Genomic DNA, 14,613 nt, shown 5'->3' with positions numbered 1-14,613 from the left:
GGTGCTTGTACAAATGTTGCACAAATTTTCCCAACAGCTGCGCCAGTGCTTGCCAGCCCTGTTTCCTGGGCAACTCTCTATTTTTGCTAGATAGAAATGGAAGTTGTGTGGGTGGCAATACAGGGGTGCAAATAAAAGATGTTCCAAGGCCCAACGTGAGTTTCTCAGGTGCAGGAGCATTTGGTACAGAAACACCATGGAACAGAAACATGTTTCCAGAGAACGAGAGAGAGAGAGAGAGAGAGAGAGAGAGAGAGAGAGAGAGAGAGAGAGAGAGAGAGAGGGAGGGAGGGAGGGAGGGAGGGAGGGAGGGAGGGAGGGAGAGAGAGAGAGAGGGAGGGAGGGAGGGAGGGAGAGAGAGAGAGAGAGGGAGAGAGAGGGAGAGAGACTGACTATCAAATAGCAACTGGACAACATGATAAGAGTGTTCCATCTCACCCGTAAAAAACAACAAAGCCAACCCCCAGCACTTCTGTGCTATAGTTCATCAACATTTATCAGCATTTGCCAAAGTATTTGATCTTTTCACATCAGGCAAGTCCAGACGTAATGGGTAACCACAGTTTGTGCTATGTTCATGAGCCTGTACAAGCCTTGGGCTCAAATGCTACTACCACTCTTCCCTTCTGCTTGCATGGCCATGGTAAAAAGATTTGGATGCTTCCATTTCCACTTTTGAATAAACCATAGTTCCCCATTACATCCAAAACCAGGGAACTGTGGTTTGTTAGACCAGGCCGCAATCAAACTGCAGGTTCAGATCCTGGCTTGTTCCAACAAACCACAGTTCCCTGAATATTTTGGACATAACTGGAGACTGTTTGAAAGCATACGTGAAACCTTTCAATCTCCTTGCAGCCATGCAGGAGGAAAGAAAGGGAGGAATGCAGAAACCCATAGCTTGTTCAGGCACATTCACACAGCACAAATTTGCATACCATGATTTCCCATTATGTCTGACTGGCCCATGGACTTGCCTTCTGAGGAATATCTGTGTGTTGCAGAGTATTCTGCGAAGTATTCTAGGAAACACACTCCATTCACATGGGGTACTGGTGAGGCCTGTTGTGCCTCACCGTTGCACTGTGTAAACTGAGAGCCCACCGTACACCACATCCAACATTTCCACGCATATGCTCATTGCAGAGGAAGATGAATAACAGTAGGCAAATAGCCTTTCAGAGAATCCTATTTGTTATTAATGAACTTCTCAATAAGCAACCCAGATAGGCTTCCTAGAAACCGCAGGGTTCACTGGGACAGTTTGAGATGTACTATTTTCTTACAAGGTATACCACTTAAGTTGGGAAGAAACAAAAAAGGATTCACCAGTCATAGATTATGCAAGGGCAAGAAGAAGCTGTGTTGCTTTGTGATCAAATCTAATACTTGAAGGTTGACATGTGGCTGAAGTATAAAGAAATGAGAGGATTCAAAGACTAGACTAAATCAACCCAACCCAACATTTCTGTGCCAAGATAAGCTGAAACCTGCAACTTATATCAACGAGGCAGGAGCAGTCAATTTGCATCTCTTTGCCTGCTTTACATAATATATTCATAACCTGCTTTTATGGGATATAGGGAGGGGTAGGAAGAAGCAAGGAGACTGGAACCTTGTATCAATGGAAACCTTAATTTCCTCATGCTCCTGCAGTAACAGCTGGTGCATTAGGGGGTGCGGGGCACTGCCCCACCAACCTCAGTCTGCCTTCAGCCACCCTCCACCTGCCTCCCTTTTTACTGTCTGCTTCTCAATCTCAGCACTGCCATAGCAGAACTCTCCAGGGAGAAGGACGGGGGACAAAACTAGAATTACTTGGCTCTGCCTGTCATTAGCTCTGGTTGTCACCGGCTCTGGCTGCGCCTGCTGGTAGCCACTCCACCTTCCGCCCTATCATCCCCAGTCGCCATCAGCCACCACTGTGCTCCTGACGTCTGAGATTCACTAGTCACTGCTTACAAGTGTTCACATCTGTCTTGAAAGCTGTAAGGGCTAGAAAGCTGTTTCTTTTTAAAAGGCTGCATTTGTGCAGTTGTATCTACCTACCAGCCTCTCACCGATCAGCATGTACCAGCCAGACATAGCCAAAGAGAGACAAAGAGAGCGCACAAATATCCCACTGGGCTGTGCCCAGGGCCTTGGGCACGTTTGGTTCCTGGCTGGCGTTACTGATAGCAACTGGGAGAAATCATGCCTATCTCTGTGAGGTGCATAGTATGTTTTGGTGCACATAACACAGGCAACCTGGGTGCAAGACTGTTCACATTGAGCAAGAGAATCCCCCCGCAAAGGCCCTACCTCGTCAGCTGGATCTGATTTGGAGCCTTCCTCTTGCTGCTGATGACTTGGAGGTGCTGCAGCCGGTGGCCCAACTGCTCACAAGTTGACAGCTTGCTCCAGATGACAGACAAAGGCCAAAAGGTCAGCGCTCTGGATTAAAAAAAAGAAAGACAAAAATGCCCACCAGTGAAAATGCTTGTGCAAAGCTTCCACACCTCTCCAGCCAAAAACCACCCATAAATTCTAAAGCGCTTGAATGGTAATGTTTCCTAGTTCATTTAATACGCATCATCACTGTTATGCTTTCCCAGCTTTAAATATAACCATTCTCTGATCAACTGATGCAAAAGAAGCACTCCCTCAGATACCTGCAGTGGACGTTGGCCCCGACTGCGTTGTGGCTGGACAGATGCAATTTAAATGGCTTGGAACTGGAGTCCCTTTGAGACCGTCTGCGCCTGCATGACCCAGCCTGGCTATTAAGATCAGTTCTGTGCTGTTGTTCCCCACCACCACCACATGAAGTAAGGCAGGCAGTGCCAGAAGCAGGGCCTTTTCAGATGTAGCCCCCTAACCACTAGGAACTCCCTTCCTAGAGAGATTTACTTTCACTTTTCAGTGCCAAACAAAACCTTTTTTAAAATTTGCCAAGAGCTCTTTTAGTTTTGTCTCTTGGTTTTTATGCTGGTTTTTAAATGGTGGCTGTGACTTGTTTAAGTAAGTCTCACGCATCCTTCTAACCTCATCACGCTGCCATTTCCTTAACCATAACCCCCCCATGAAACTGACGTGTTCTGGGGAAAACAACATGTATCAGTTTCTTTACTGTTTAAAACCTCAGACTGTGCACCAGTGTTGGGCTACATAGACATCCTTTCAAAGTGCAACTCCCCCATCTCCAAATGATGCAGCAACAATGGGAGCAGGAAAAAGGGGCAGACAGGTGGGATTTTCTCAGCACGGATGAACCTGACAAGGATATCCCCATGCTTCTGGGAGGAGAGCGCTCTCTCTCTCTCTCTCTCTCTCTGTGTGTGTGTGTGTGTGGGAGAAAGGAAGCCATTCACAAATGGGGACAAATCGGGGAGCAGGGATGAGTGGGTGGGAGACTAAAACTCCATTTTCAGATGGAACACATCTGTTCACGAGAACACAAAAATGTGCAAGAAGTTTTCAACATCAGATACGAGGCCATTTCAACCAGCATTACTGTTTTTCACAAAGGCCGCCCAGCAGCAGGAGGCCCAGAAGTCCTGGTGCTAAATCAATGCAATTTAAATGATCTTGATTCAAAACAACTAAAGCAGAACAGACGAGAGTCTAGGGATGTGTGCTGGTGTGAAAACATATTGATGGAAGTGATAAAATACTGAAATTAATTTACTATAGTGGCCGTCTACCCCACCCCTGAACCTAAGAGCAACTTTGCTAATTTCCATGACTTGACTTACTTAGGGGACCAGCAGGGGGCAGCTTTTATGAGATACCACCATCCTTTTCTAGCCACTCTCCATGCATCCTTCATCCAGTTTTCATACCCACCAGAACTCCAACAGACCTGAATGCAGACATGTCCATAGGATTTATACCTATTGCCTTTTGCCAATAAGTGGCCATTTTAGCCTACAAGCAAGGGGATCACTCATGAATGGCCAATGCTTGGATCAGCACTGCCAGTCATGCCTCCCCTTTCCTCATTGCTACCTAGTTGTCACACAAGTGTATCAATTCAGAATAACCATGCGGCTGGTGAAAACCCAAGCAGAATTCATGGTAGGCAGCCCTCGGGACCTGTTCAGTTACCCTTCACAAAAGGTTTGTCAGGTTCAAGCCCAAAGCCTCACAGCCCATCTCTGTCTGCCCCACCCCAGACAACTGAAGTGCATCCCAGGTAAATGCAGTGGAGTGAGATTTCCTGCTCAGATTCCCTGCGTTATTCCAGCCTTTGCTGCAGCCCACCACCTTGAAGCAAAATGAGCACATCGCTGTTAATTTGACCTGCCTGGTAACAACATCGGAAGTGACAGAGGGGACAAAGTGTCGTTTGTTGATTGCGCTAAGATTCAGTTGGAGATGGGGTGTGTGTGTGTGTGTGTGTGATTGATTACCTAGAGGCTAACTGCTCATCCTGGAGACTTATACACACAAAGCCATGATGGAAAACATAATTTCCTTTTATTATTTTCTTTTATTTCAGAATTGTAGTCCGCAGGACCTTGTTTTACCACGACAGAACTCCAAAGCACAAAGAGAATTCTCAATAAAAACAGAAGTATGGGTTTTTTTTTAATTTTACATGTTTATATCTAAGATCCAGGGTTGTAACCTGTAATCAATTAATCAGCTACAGTCCTGTTGATCAAGTAATAAAGCACCTCTGTTTAATGGAGCAATACTTTATATAAGATACTATTAAACTTAATCAATAATCTGGAATTAGCAGCCAGTATAAAATGACACTGGATTATTCAGGATGGTAAAATCCTATGAGAAGCACTAAAGTGCTTTTCAAAAACAGTGGCCACAAGTTTCTGCTTGTGAGACACTGAAATCTAGAGAAGCCATAAGTGTTGCTCTGGGAGAAAAAGAATTTATTTCTCCAACAGCACAATTAACCTGTTAACCCGAGAACACAACAGGGACTTCTGAATTCTTTAATCCAGGATTAAGATTTCTGCTTGATATTTTAAATACAGAGCAGAAAGACCAGCAAGGATTACCAAGAAACTCTTAAACCCCTGTAGTTGTTTTCAATGGAGTCATTATATCTGTAATAACATATCAAAAAGCTTTCCATAAGGCTTGTAATAATGTATTTCTGCTGTTTTATCCCTCATAGGGATTAATTTCTGCAATACTTACATAAAACAGGATAAATAAAAAGGAACCCTCATGGAATCTTCCTTTATTTTTTCTTCCCATTATTTTTTGAAATGGCTTCTTTTGGTCTGAATATCATTCCAGACACATGAAAACCCATAGAATTTTGTGGTCATACAAAAGGTAAAGGTAGCCATGTGGCCCCATCAGAAAAAAAAGCGAAGTCCATATTAAGGCAATCTCTTTATCTACCCAGCCAAAATATATCAAAATAGTGTGCAAGCTTTTCAGTTCTGCAGAACTCTTTAATTATCTATCTTCATCATATCTAGGCTGATTAAAGGTTCTGAATAACTCAAACGTTTGCATACTATTTGGTGATATTTTGGTTGACCTAATGAAGGCATTGCCCAAATATGGATTTTACAATTTTGTGGGAAGTTAATAGAGAGCCACATCTGCATTTTTGGGGGTGGGGAGAGACTTGTAAACTCCCTCCCCTTCTCTCTGATCCTAAAAAATAACTGAAGCTGTATGAATTTATCCACTACTATTTGGGTAGTATTCCATATTAGTCATATTCAGTGTTGACCACAAGATGGTGCCAAAGGGCAGGCTGTAGTTCAAATAGGCACACTATTTCCTTGAATGGAAATAAGACTGCCTTCAAGTCAATTCCGACTTACGGCAACCCTACGAATAGGGTTTTCATGGTAAGCGGTATTCAGAGGGGGCTTACCATTGCCTTCCTCTGAGGCTGAGAGGCAGTGACTGGCCCAAGGTCACCCAGTCAGCTTCATGGCTGTGTGGGGATTCAAACCCCGGTCTCCCAGGTCATAGTCCAACACCTTAACCCAGCCTTTTTCAACCAGTGTGCCTCCAGATGTTGTTGGACCACAGCTCCCATCAGCCTCAGCCAGCATTGCCAATGGTCAGGAAAGATGGGAGTTGTGGTCCAACAACATCTGAAGGCACACTGGTTGGGAAAGGCTGCCTTAACCACTACACCACACTGGTTCTCGCACTATTTCCTTACAACAATCTAAATGCCTTCCCTAAATCCACGCACTGTGTGTAGCCTATGCTGCTGTATGGGGGGGGGGGAACCCAGTGAAATACATTTCTATACAGTCATCCATTTACAGTGAGCATTCATTCAGTTCTCCAAGCAAAAGCTGAAATACTTCACTTCCATTGAAAAGCTGCAGACTCTTTGTCTTACATAGCCCAGGATCATCTCCTGTGAGCGGCAGCAGCTCTCCAGGGGGACCAGTGGGTACTAGCAATATTCATACCAGATGATTCCCAACAGTTCTGTGATCTCGCTTTCAGCAAATGAACAGCAAAGACACAAACGATAAAACAATTAAAAACTCTGAAAAACATTTAAAATAATTGCAACACAGATGCAGGCTGGGAAAGATCTCTATTTAAAAGGCTTCTTGGAAGAGGAAGGCCTTCAGTAGGCATCAAAAAGACAACAGAGATGGTGCCTGTCTTTAATGGAAGGGAATTCCAAAGGGTAGGCACCACAACACTAAGGTGGTATCTGCAGGAAGCTCTCGCCTGCAGAGCGCAGGGATCAACTGGGTATATAAGAGGTGAGACAAAGCAAAAAGCTTTAGCTGTTATCTACGTTAGCCAAGATGCACCAGCATGCACAAGACTGTAGCTTCACACAACCCCCCCCCCGCAATGGGCATTCAAAAATACACTGAAAGTGACAAATTTTACACATCAGCCAGAAAGTATAAACTAAAACTAGCTGTAATCTTTTATGACAATATTATTCGGTTGGAAACCTGTTGATCGGTTCTACTCCCCATAGCCTGAAGCTACACTTGCTGCTATGGTTTGCTCATGAATGCTTTAGGTAAGTCGTATCCAAACGGAATTAATCAAAGCTGCCCTTTGCCAGCTTGGAAACAAACCTTCAGTTCCCCCTGGTTTTGGCAGCACAACATGATCTCGCTTGGCGGCCTGCCACACTTTACAGGCAAGCGCTTTGAAACTTCACATCCATTCAGAATTACGTTTGGGAGCTAGTCCTTTGTCATGCTCCCAGGGCCTCTCATTGAAAGCAGAGGAGGGGGGGAATGAACATCAATGGCATTTCGACAAGGCTGGGTACTGCGGTTACCATTCATCATCATCATCATCATCTTATTTGTATGCCGCCTTTCCACATAAAATTGTGCTCAAGGCAGCTTACAAAAAGGTAAACAAAAACACATCTCAAAAACAATTGCAAAAACAATTTCCTAATAACAAAACATATTCCCCCTGCACTGCTCCATGGAATGATGTAACCGCATGAAGAGAGTGTTGGACCAGGACCTTGGGAGACCAGGGTTCAAATCCCCACTCATCCGTGAAGCTTGCTGGGTGCCTTTGGGCCAGTCACTGTCTCTCAAGCTAACCTACCTTACAGGATATTTGCGAGGATAAAACAGAGAGAGGGAGGCCCATGTATGCCCCCTTAGCTCCTTGGAGGAAAAGTGGGATATAAACGTCCTAATAATAATTAAGAACAACCACAAGTGGAGACTGGTCTATTAGGGCAAATAGGGGGCACTGTTCCACTAGCCTTAGTCTGCCTACAGCCAGGCTCAACCTGCCTGTCTTCTTTTTTACAACCAGGCCAGAGGGTGGCCCTGGCCGCCATCTTCCTCCTCCTCCTTACTGTCAGTGTTGCCCTGGTACAACTCAGCAAAGATAGGGACAAAACTAGAATGAGTTGACTCTGCCTATCATTGGCTGTGGCTTCACCTATCGGTGGCTTCCCTGCCTTCCGCCCAACCAGTCCCTATAGGCATCAGCCACCATGGATGTGCAGCACTGTATGTAACAAACCCCCAAATTCCTGATTTTAGCTATGCAGGATCTGTGTTTGATTTTGTTCCATCAGATGTGACATACCTGCTTTTACAGACTCCAGAGACAAGTGAAAGCAGGCATGTTATCAGCATGCATGCAGGAACAGAGGCCTGTTTCAACAGTTCCACAATAATACTGGCTTCGACGCCTTCCGACTGCCAGTGGGTGACCTTGATGGGCCCCTCGTCATACCTGTCCTTCATGAACAGTAACTTGCTTTTTGCAACCGTGTCAAACACGGCTGCTACTTTGGAAGCCTCCACTGCCGTCTGATCAGAAAAAGCGGCTGCGTCCTGCGGGGGGTGAAGCTGCGAAAGCATCACTTTGCGCTGGTCGTAATACACCAAGATGATTTCATCTTCCTTGTCGCCATCGGCCTGTTTCCGAGTGGCGAAACAGCTCCAGAACTTGCTTCCTTTCTCCTTGCTGAGCTGGATCCAGGTGTCGTGTGAAAAGATTGTGCCAAGGTCTTCAAGGACGCTGTCCAAACTCTCCTCCGTTGCTTGCTTGCTCGTCGTCCAAGAGCCCAGCACAGACAGCTTTACCTGCGTTGCGTGTTGCATTTCGGACAGATACTGCTTCACCTGGCCGGGAATGAAAGGGAAGTGGATCACCGCCAGAACAACAGCGGAGTTCTGTTCTGGAATCCATCGTCCCACCAGCAGGCCGCTTTCCGCTGCGGAGCAGCAAACGGGGAAGAAGACTTTCAGCACCATGATATGGAAGCTTGAAAACCCGAAAGCCTAGAGACAAAACATACAAAAAATAATGCTCAGTACTTGTGGGTCCAAGCACAAGGGGCAAATCAAGAGTGTCAATGTCAACAATAGTCGGAGCCTCCCAACTGAAACATGCACAGCTGTTACTGTAGTTAAGAGGCAGGGCTAGTGTCTTTTGAAGATGGCAAAAGAATTACAGGTACCTAGAAAGGTTTTGCAAAAGCCGTAAGGTTTAAACACACTCCTAAAATGTAGATGGAGCAACTAAATGAAGCTGTATAGCCGGCATGGAAACTACACACACGCACACCTTAACAGTTAAGCTAACAGTCACAAGAACTGCCACAGTGGGTCAGATTAATCATCCAAATTCTACATCCAATTGTTAGTTATACTTCAAAACAAGGAGTACAAATCCCTTAAATAAAATATAGACCACATTCAAAACATACACTTAAAAATACTCCTATTCCACTTTTTAACTGTCATGGCTTCCCCTCCAGTGATGTGGGGAACTGTAGTTTACCCTTCACAGAGCTACCGTTCCCAGCACACTTTAACAAACTACAGTTCCCATGATTCTTGGGTGCATGTGTGTGTGGGAGGGGGAAGCCATGACTGTTAAAGTGGTATAAGAGAGCTTTAAATATATGGGGTGGTTGTAACCAGAGAGAGATTTATAGATAGGAAAACATTTCATTTGGCATGCCCAGTCAAACACTGGCTTTGCTCCAAAAACGTAAGCAGTTACATTCTCATGTATAACTTCTGAATTAGAACGATGGGATCTACTCTAACTCATTAGGGGAGGGCCGTAGCTCGGTGGTACAGCATCTGCCTTGCATGCAGAAGGTCCCAAGTTCAGTCCCCTGCATCTCTAAGGAGGACTGGGACAGACTCCTACCTGAAACCCTGGAGAGCTGCTGCCAGTCAGTGTAAATAATACTGAGCTAGATCGACCAATGGGCTGACTCGGTATAAGGCGGCTTCCTATGTTCCGTCTCAGATGCACTGTGTTCACTGTAGCTCAGCGGTAAAGCCTCTGCCTTGCATGCAGAAGGGCCCAGCCTCAATCTCTGGTGTTTCCAGTTAAGATTGAGAAACCGCCTATCTGAAACCTGGAGAGCAGCTGCCACTCAAGAGTAAATACTGAGTTAGACAGCTCAATGGTCCAACTTAGTATTCTGTATTCCTATACATCCTTGCTCATGTTGTTAAACTTCACTAGGTTGGGAATGACAAACTCTTATCGAGAATCTGTAGCTAGGGTTGCCAACTTTTTCTCCTGCACGGCTCCTACGCCTTTAGCACCAGCCCAACACAGAAACTGGGCAAGTGATGCTCTTCTCACCACTTATATCCATGCTAGGAAAAGGTTTCGCCAGCTTAATTTCGCATTATCAGGCTCCTATCAAAGGCACAAGAGCACAGTCAGTAAAGTTGCCATGTAAGACACGTTTTGCGCCTGCCCCTGCGCTTTGAACAGCAGCCTGATGCAAACACATTTAACAGGTGAAGCCCTCCCCACCACTTATTTTCATGCTGTTCAATGGTTCACCTTCTAAGTTTCTGTGTTAAAGACACAAGAACAGAGCCCATAACAAAAGTAGCAAGCCTAAGTATATTGTATGCAAGGCTCTACGAAGCATTATTATTACTGTTATTTTGACAATTTATACATGCATTAATTACTATCATTTCTAAGCGGAGTACAAAAAACTGAATACAATTAAAAAAATAAAAACTTATAAAATCAGAATTCAGTTAAAATGTCTGCTGGAATAAAATAGTCTTCAGTAGGTGCCGGGGGGGGGGGGGCTGTCTCACCTCAAAAGGAAGGTAGCTCCATAACATTGGGGCCACAATACTGAACGCACAAGGTCCTGGTAATATGAGCCATGCATCTGAACTATGGGGAACCACAAACAATGACTCTCCCCCCCCCCCAAAGGCCGGTGTGATCGGAAAGGGGTATAGCACAACAGGCTGTCCTTAAGGTATCCTGGACCCAAGTTGTTAAGAGGGCCTTGTAAAGTAATACAAGGACTTTGAATCTGGCCTGCTAAGATATGGCCACCCAGTGCAAGCTTTTCAGCACCAGAGTGATGTGCTGGCGAGAGTCTGTCGCCATCAGCTATCTAGCCGCAGCACTTTGCACCAGCTGGAGTCTCCAGACCAGGCCCTGCAGACTTCTCAGTTGGAAGGCACGAAGGCAGGCACCGTTAGCATGTGTATGTGTGTGTGTATCACACTAATCACTCTGATTTCACTCTGAAATCGAAGGTGACACTGATGTCTCCGCTTTTACACACAGAAATGAAACACTGACTCCGGAACTAATTGACACAGTCTCTTTAAATAATTCCGTAGTCTCCAACAGAAACACTGTTAGAGTAAAGGAGGGGGCATGCCGAGAGTTCACAGCATCCAGAAACCATTGCCCTTCTCCATCTTTTAGCACAGCACCGGAGTCATCAAGCGGAAAAGAACCCTTCAACTTTGCCTCAGGCTGTGTCCTCCTCTCCGTGATGGGTTTCATGATTGGAAAGGAAACCTTATTGCCTCTTTATGGAATATATCCTGAATGGGAGGATATACAGATAAGATATGTCCCTGCTGAAACTCTTTCTCTTAAATAAAGTACAATTCGTCTAAGGTAATATCTACGATTCTGACAGTTTGCTTTGTAAAAAAAAGGAAAAGAAAAGAATTTTGTTTCCTTTCCGGATGCTTCTACACACCCTGGCTGACCCACTCAGAGACAACACCACCAGCAGCCTGTCAAACGTTGCTGGAGGAGATGAAGTCTGTTCATGGATGAATTCCCAGTCCCTTGAAGCAGAAAAGAGATGTCTTTGGTACATATCCTGCTACTTGTAATGAGGGGAGGACCACAGTTCCTGGTATTAAGGGCCAATCCCTCTCCAGGCCTTTCACTCGTGGAAATGTTAAGGAACCCTCACAGAAAGGAGATACGTGCAATGGGAAAGATCTTGGATGTGCAGTTGGGGGCAGAGTGCGTACCTGACTCCAGAAGGGGAATGAGCAAAAAGCCTCACAGTGTTGCAATTTCTCTCCAAGAATAGAAGAATCAACAGCATAGAAAGCATGTACCTTGATGTGGCCACTCAAGTGCAGCATCATACAATCATAAATATATAGCACTTTAGAGTGTTCAATGCACTATCACTGTGTCGGAATCTTTACAACAACCCTGTAAGGTTAGCCAATATTATTACAGCCATTTTACAGAGGGGTTGTTTGGACTGAAAGAAAGCATGGCTCACATAGTGCTCCTTGGTGAATTTGTGGCAGAGATTCATAGCTCAGATAAGCACACTGATACAAAATCCAAATAAGAGAGGCCTACAATTTTCATGTGTTGCAAAGTTTTTTACCAGTTTGATTAAAATTTGGCAGAGCCATCAGCAGCAGAATGAGATTAATGAACCACTAATTAGTCATCCCGACACTTCACTACAATTTTGTCCATTCCCTCCTTCAGCTGACAGTCAATACTGTCCCCTTTCATTATCATCTCTGACAACAAATATATTGACTGGCAGTATGAAGTGTGCAAAATCCCTTCCTTTGGCTTTGAAACCCAAGTCTTTGCTTCCTTCTCAGTTCAAAACCAGAATAATGCTATGAGATGCCAGCATTTCTCCCAAGCCCAAATTCTAGCCACAGTATTCAAGGTATAAAGCCAAAAAATACTTTACAGATTATATTTTAAACAGGATGCTAATCTGGAAGACAAGCACTCTGGTACATTATAGGCTGGGAGCAGCTTGTGCATCTGGTGACTCCTAGTACGTAAGTTCTAAAGTTACTACAAATGCATAACTGCCGCTTGCTCACATTGGAAGGGCTGTAGCTCAGTGATAGAGCATCTGCTTTGCTGTACCAGAGCAGAAGATCCCCAGTTCAATCCGCAGCATCTCTGTGTAGGCTTGGAAACATCCCATGTCTGCAAACCTGGTGAGCCACTGCTCGTCAGCACAGACAATAAACAGACTAATGGTCTGATTTGGTATAAGGCAGCTTCCTCTCCTCTCATGTCTCCCCAATAAAGTTTCATTAAAGAAGTTACACAATGTGATATCATTGTGTTCAGTGTTTCTCTGCCTGCAGGAGCCAACAAAGTGGAGCAGGAAAAGTGGAAACACTGAGTACAGTGATGTCACATCACCGTTCTTCTTTAAAATGTGAACAGGTACAAGAGACAACATGGGGGTCTGGCCGTGTGTTCACCGTAATGCCACATTGGGCCCAAGTGCTTTTCCGTCACAAGAAGCCCACACCACAATAGTTCCCTGACATGCATACACATTGTCCTTAAAGGCAAATGACACATATGTTATATATTCCTTTCTTCCAGTCCAGCAGTCTAAACATACCACAGTCAAACTGGCATTCAAAGGCATATTGCCTCCAATAGTGAAGGCAGAGCATAGCCATTGTGGCTAGCAGCCATTGACAGCCTTTTACAGCCTGCTGCATTTTGGACCAGTTGAAGTTTCCAAGTTGTCTTCAAGGGAAGCCCCACGTAAAGAGCATTGCAATAATCTAATCTGGAAGTTATCAGAGCACGGAGTACTGTTGCCAAGCCACCTCTGTCCAAAAGTGGCTGAAGCTGACAGGATCTAGAAAAAGGCACTTCTAACCACTGAGGCCACCTGAGCCTCCTCCAGTGACAATGTTGGACCCAGGAGCAACCCCATCCAGAACAGGCCATCTCCCCACCTCCTGGGCATGAGAACTCTGGACACATTACACCTCTGTCTTTTCAGGATTCATCCTCAATTTATTAGCCCACATCCAGCCTATCACCACCTCCAAGCACTGGTCCAGCACCTCAACTGCTACTTCTGATTCAGATGAAAGAGAGAGATAGAGTTGGGATGTCATCTGCATATTGATGACACCTTGCTCCATATCTCCTGACGACAGCTCCCAGCAGCTTCATGTCCATGTAAATAGCATGGGGGTCAAGATGGAACCCTGCAGGACACCACAGGGAAGCTCTCATGGTGCCAAACAGCAAAAAAAACCGCCATAATTACGTTTTGGAAGCAGCCCTGGAAGAATGAGCAGAACCACTGAAGCACACCCACCCCACACCCACCATGCACCTTTCTGTAGCCAATTTAGGACGGCCGACCAACCAGAAGGGAAAAATAGCCTGGCTTGCTCCTATGCCTTATGTCGCCAGTGTGCAGGAATTACCAGGTGAAATTTGGGGGGGGGGGCATGGAAATAAAACATTAGCACTTGCTAATTGCTGCAGATCAACCCAGCTACAGGAGACAGTTCAAAAACTGGCAACCTTAATCTAAATCCCTTCCCTCCACGTCCATTTCAATGAAGCCTTCTTTTTTTGCACCCCTTTCCCTCACAAGCCTCCACAGCTCACCGCCGCTCTCCAACAGCGCGTACTTCCTCTCGCCACAACTTTCAGTAGCTCCCCGATAGCGCAGTTAGAATAAAAGAGAAAAAAAAGAAGCCCTCTGCGCTTGACATTCACGCGACTTCCGGGTGCAACAGGCCTGTTGCTAGGAGACGCAGTCCGTTCTTCAAAGTGGCCCTCGCCGTCCTCTCCTAATTGCGTTCCGGACGCACCCACCGACCTCCTAAATTGGGGTTCCGATAGATTGAGTTCTTTGCTTAAGAAAGGGCAGCAGATTAATGGGGTTTCTGGACGACGCTGAAGTTGGTTCCTAGTTCCCAGTTCCCAGTTCCTTATTTGTGTGAGATTTCAGTTACTAACAAAGAAGAAAAGTTGACAGCTACAGCAACGTCAAGCCAAATTTAACATGCCCCTGAACCCCAAAATAAATAATGGGGTACCTTGTATGATATATTGCTGTAATCAGGGGACTCTCCCTGTCAAGACTGACAATAAATTTATACA

General features: G+C 45.3%; 1 protein-coding gene across 1 annotated transcript in view; it reads right to left on the bottom strand.

Annotated features, from left to right (window-relative positions):
• PIGQ (phosphatidylinositol glycan anchor biosynthesis class Q) overlaps positions 1-14,284 on the bottom strand; it is a 40,269-nt gene extending 25,985 nt beyond the window's left edge. The window contains exons 1-3 of the mRNA XM_061600019.1: positions 14,116-14,284; positions 8,023-8,723; positions 2,302-2,433 (exon numbers count right to left, since the gene is read on the bottom strand). Coding sequence (XP_061456003.1) covers positions 2,302-2,433; positions 8,023-8,696 — 806 coding nt within the window. The 5' untranslated portion in view covers positions 8,697-8,723; positions 14,116-14,284. The remainder of the gene's footprint in view (positions 1-2,301; positions 2,434-8,022; positions 8,724-14,115) is intronic.
• Positions 14,285-14,613: the final 329 nt, after the last annotated feature.

This window comes from Rhineura floridana, chromosome 17 (assembly GCF_030035675.1).
Source record: "Rhineura floridana isolate rRhiFlo1 chromosome 17, rRhiFlo1.hap2, whole genome shotgun sequence".
Taxonomy (NCBI): domain Eukaryota; kingdom Metazoa; phylum Chordata; class Lepidosauria; order Squamata; family Rhineuridae; genus Rhineura; species Rhineura floridana.
Note: the sequence above shows the minus strand (reverse complement) of the source record. Positions and strands in the feature narration are given on the sequence as shown.